Below are 2,239 nucleotides of genomic sequence, written 5' to 3'. Positions count from 1 at the left end.
TGTAAATACTTAAAAATGTGTTTGGCAATGCATTTAAATGAAAGTTTTAAATTTTTAAAACTTTCCATAAAATGGCAACGCGAAATAACTAAAAAGCGGAAAAATGGACAACTTTGCAAGTTTGCATATCCTTAATGTTTCTTAACCGCCCCACTACCTACTCCACCACCACCACATTCACTACTACCCGCCGATGAGCCATCACCCGCCCAACGACGCCTACGCGCCTCTTTGGCCGCCTGCATTTGGGCAGCCACTCGACTGGTCGTAGGAGTTGCATCAAAATCATTATAAAATTCCACCTCATCATCGGCCGTGGAATCGTAAGCGTTTGAAACATCTCCACCACTGGCACCACTGCCACCGCCACGATCAATATCGAAACTAACATTCTTACTATCTCATCCACCCCTATGCACCTGTACCGTAGCCTCCGCCGATTCTTGACTGCGCAACTGTTGACGATATTCATCCAATTCTTGCATGCGATAAGTGCCCAAATTGACTTGCATCATTAGGGTCTCCATAATGCGTTCATTTTTCAAGGCCTTAGAGGGTAAGACTATGGATAAAAGTTCTGTGGGTGAAATGCGACAGAGTTCCAAATCTCGCGTTAATCTATCCATTATGCATTCAAATTCAAATTGAGTATCACGATTGGGTTGGATTTTCATTTTGGAAACCTTGTTGCGAGCCCAGGCCAACATGGCCTCAAATTTGCGTATTTCAGGACACTGCAGTTCGCGGCACATGATCATCTGTACCATGGACTCGGAGAGATTAAGGAACTCGGGACATTTGAAGAGACCATGAGCCTTATTTTCCACAAAGGATAAAATCATATTCACCAATTCCGAGGCCGAGGTATAACGCCAATAATAGTTCTCCAAAGAAATCAGCATGGGGCACACCACCTCTATGCGCAAAAACTGTTTACAGTGATGAAAACACGCCTGCAGCAGTTCGGGTAAATCATAATGTTCCGCCGCACATAGAAGACCTTAAAGAAAACAATAAAATATTTAAAATTTTGAGGAAAATAACCGAAATAAAAAACTTACCCGGTATGGAAACACAGGTCAAAGGACATGTCCCCGTATGCAAATAATCCAGTAAAACTCTAAATGTATCCGGATCAAATTCTATTATATTGAATTCGGTTTGCGCCAATTTCGCCCTATCCACTTTCTGAGCATCGGCACACACTGACAGTCTTGGCACGGCCAAATTATTGCCCGATTTATCTTTGTCTTTTTCTTTGCTATCCCTGTCTATAGATTTGTGGTCGTGGTTGTTGTTGTGTTGGTTTTCGATAAAAGTGGAGCAACACAAAATTAAATAAAATTTTTCGAAACAAAAAAACAATTTTTTTTTTTAAAAAGCAAATTATAAGAAAATTTAACATTTTTGAAACGTCGAGGTGATTTGATTTTTAGAAAATGCAATGAAGAGAGTAAAAAAAGAATAATTTTTAGTTTTAATGATTTCGAAATTTTGCAACAACATACACATCAAATAAAATGACAAAATGACAAACAAGAGAAAGGTGTATGAAAGAGAGAAAATGAATGTGAGAGTTTTAAAGACATTGATGTAAAAGTGAGAAAAAAATACAATGAAAATAAAAGTGCAATTGAGAAAACATAAAGGTGAGAGTAAAATGAGCAATTTAGTGCAAAAAAGAAGAGAGCAAGTGACAGTTATACAAGAGAGAGAGAGAGAGGTGAATTAATGAAGTTCAATAACCCGGACTCAAAGGAATTGAAAAAAATAAAACCAAAAATTTTGAAAAAAAAACAATTTTTTTTGTAAAATTTTAAAAAAAATATGGTGTGGTGAATTTCCAATTGTTAGTGGTGGGTTAAAAATGATTAAAAATATCAAAAAAAGTATGGAAAAGCATAAAATATGTTTTATTTGTTTAGATTTTCCATGATTTTCGAAAAAAATTTAAAATTTTTGGTGTGGTGAATTTTCAATTGTTAGTGGTGAATACAAAAAAGATCAGAAAGTAGCGATTTTGTTTTTGTAATTAAATATCAAATGATTTTTCATAAAAATTTAAAATTTTTAGTGTGGTGAATTTCAATTTGTTAGAGGTGAGTATAGAAATTAACCAAAAAGTCATTAAACAACATTATAGTTACAGAATTTGTCAGAAAATGTGTTATAATTTCATATTTTATAAAAATTTTTGTGTGGTAAATTTCCATTTGTTAGTGGTGAGTTAAAAAATTAT

The 2,239-nt window shown here is 34.8% G+C and overlaps 1 protein-coding gene across 1 annotated transcript; it reads right to left on the bottom strand.

Moving 5' to 3' along the window:
• Positions 1-249: 249 nt before the first annotated feature.
• LOC111687987 lies at positions 250-1,899 on the bottom strand. The gene is made up of 2 exons (XM_046956033.1): positions 1,062-1,899; positions 250-1,000 (listed from the first exon to the last, which is right to left on the bottom strand). Exon 2 carries the CDS (start codon positions 900-902, stop codon positions 402-404), a length of 501 nt encoding a protein of 166 aa, XP_046811989.1. The 5' UTR covers positions 903-1,000; positions 1,062-1,899; the 3' UTR covers positions 250-401.
• Between the last annotated feature and the right edge of the window lie 340 nt (positions 1,900-2,239).

This window comes from Lucilia cuprina, unplaced genomic scaffold (assembly GCF_022045245.1).
Source record: "Lucilia cuprina isolate Lc7/37 unplaced genomic scaffold, ASM2204524v1 Scaffold_4928, whole genome shotgun sequence".
Classification (NCBI taxonomy): Eukaryota; Metazoa; Arthropoda; class Insecta; order Diptera; family Calliphoridae; genus Lucilia; species Lucilia cuprina.
This window is presented reverse-complemented; position numbering and strand designations above follow the sequence as displayed.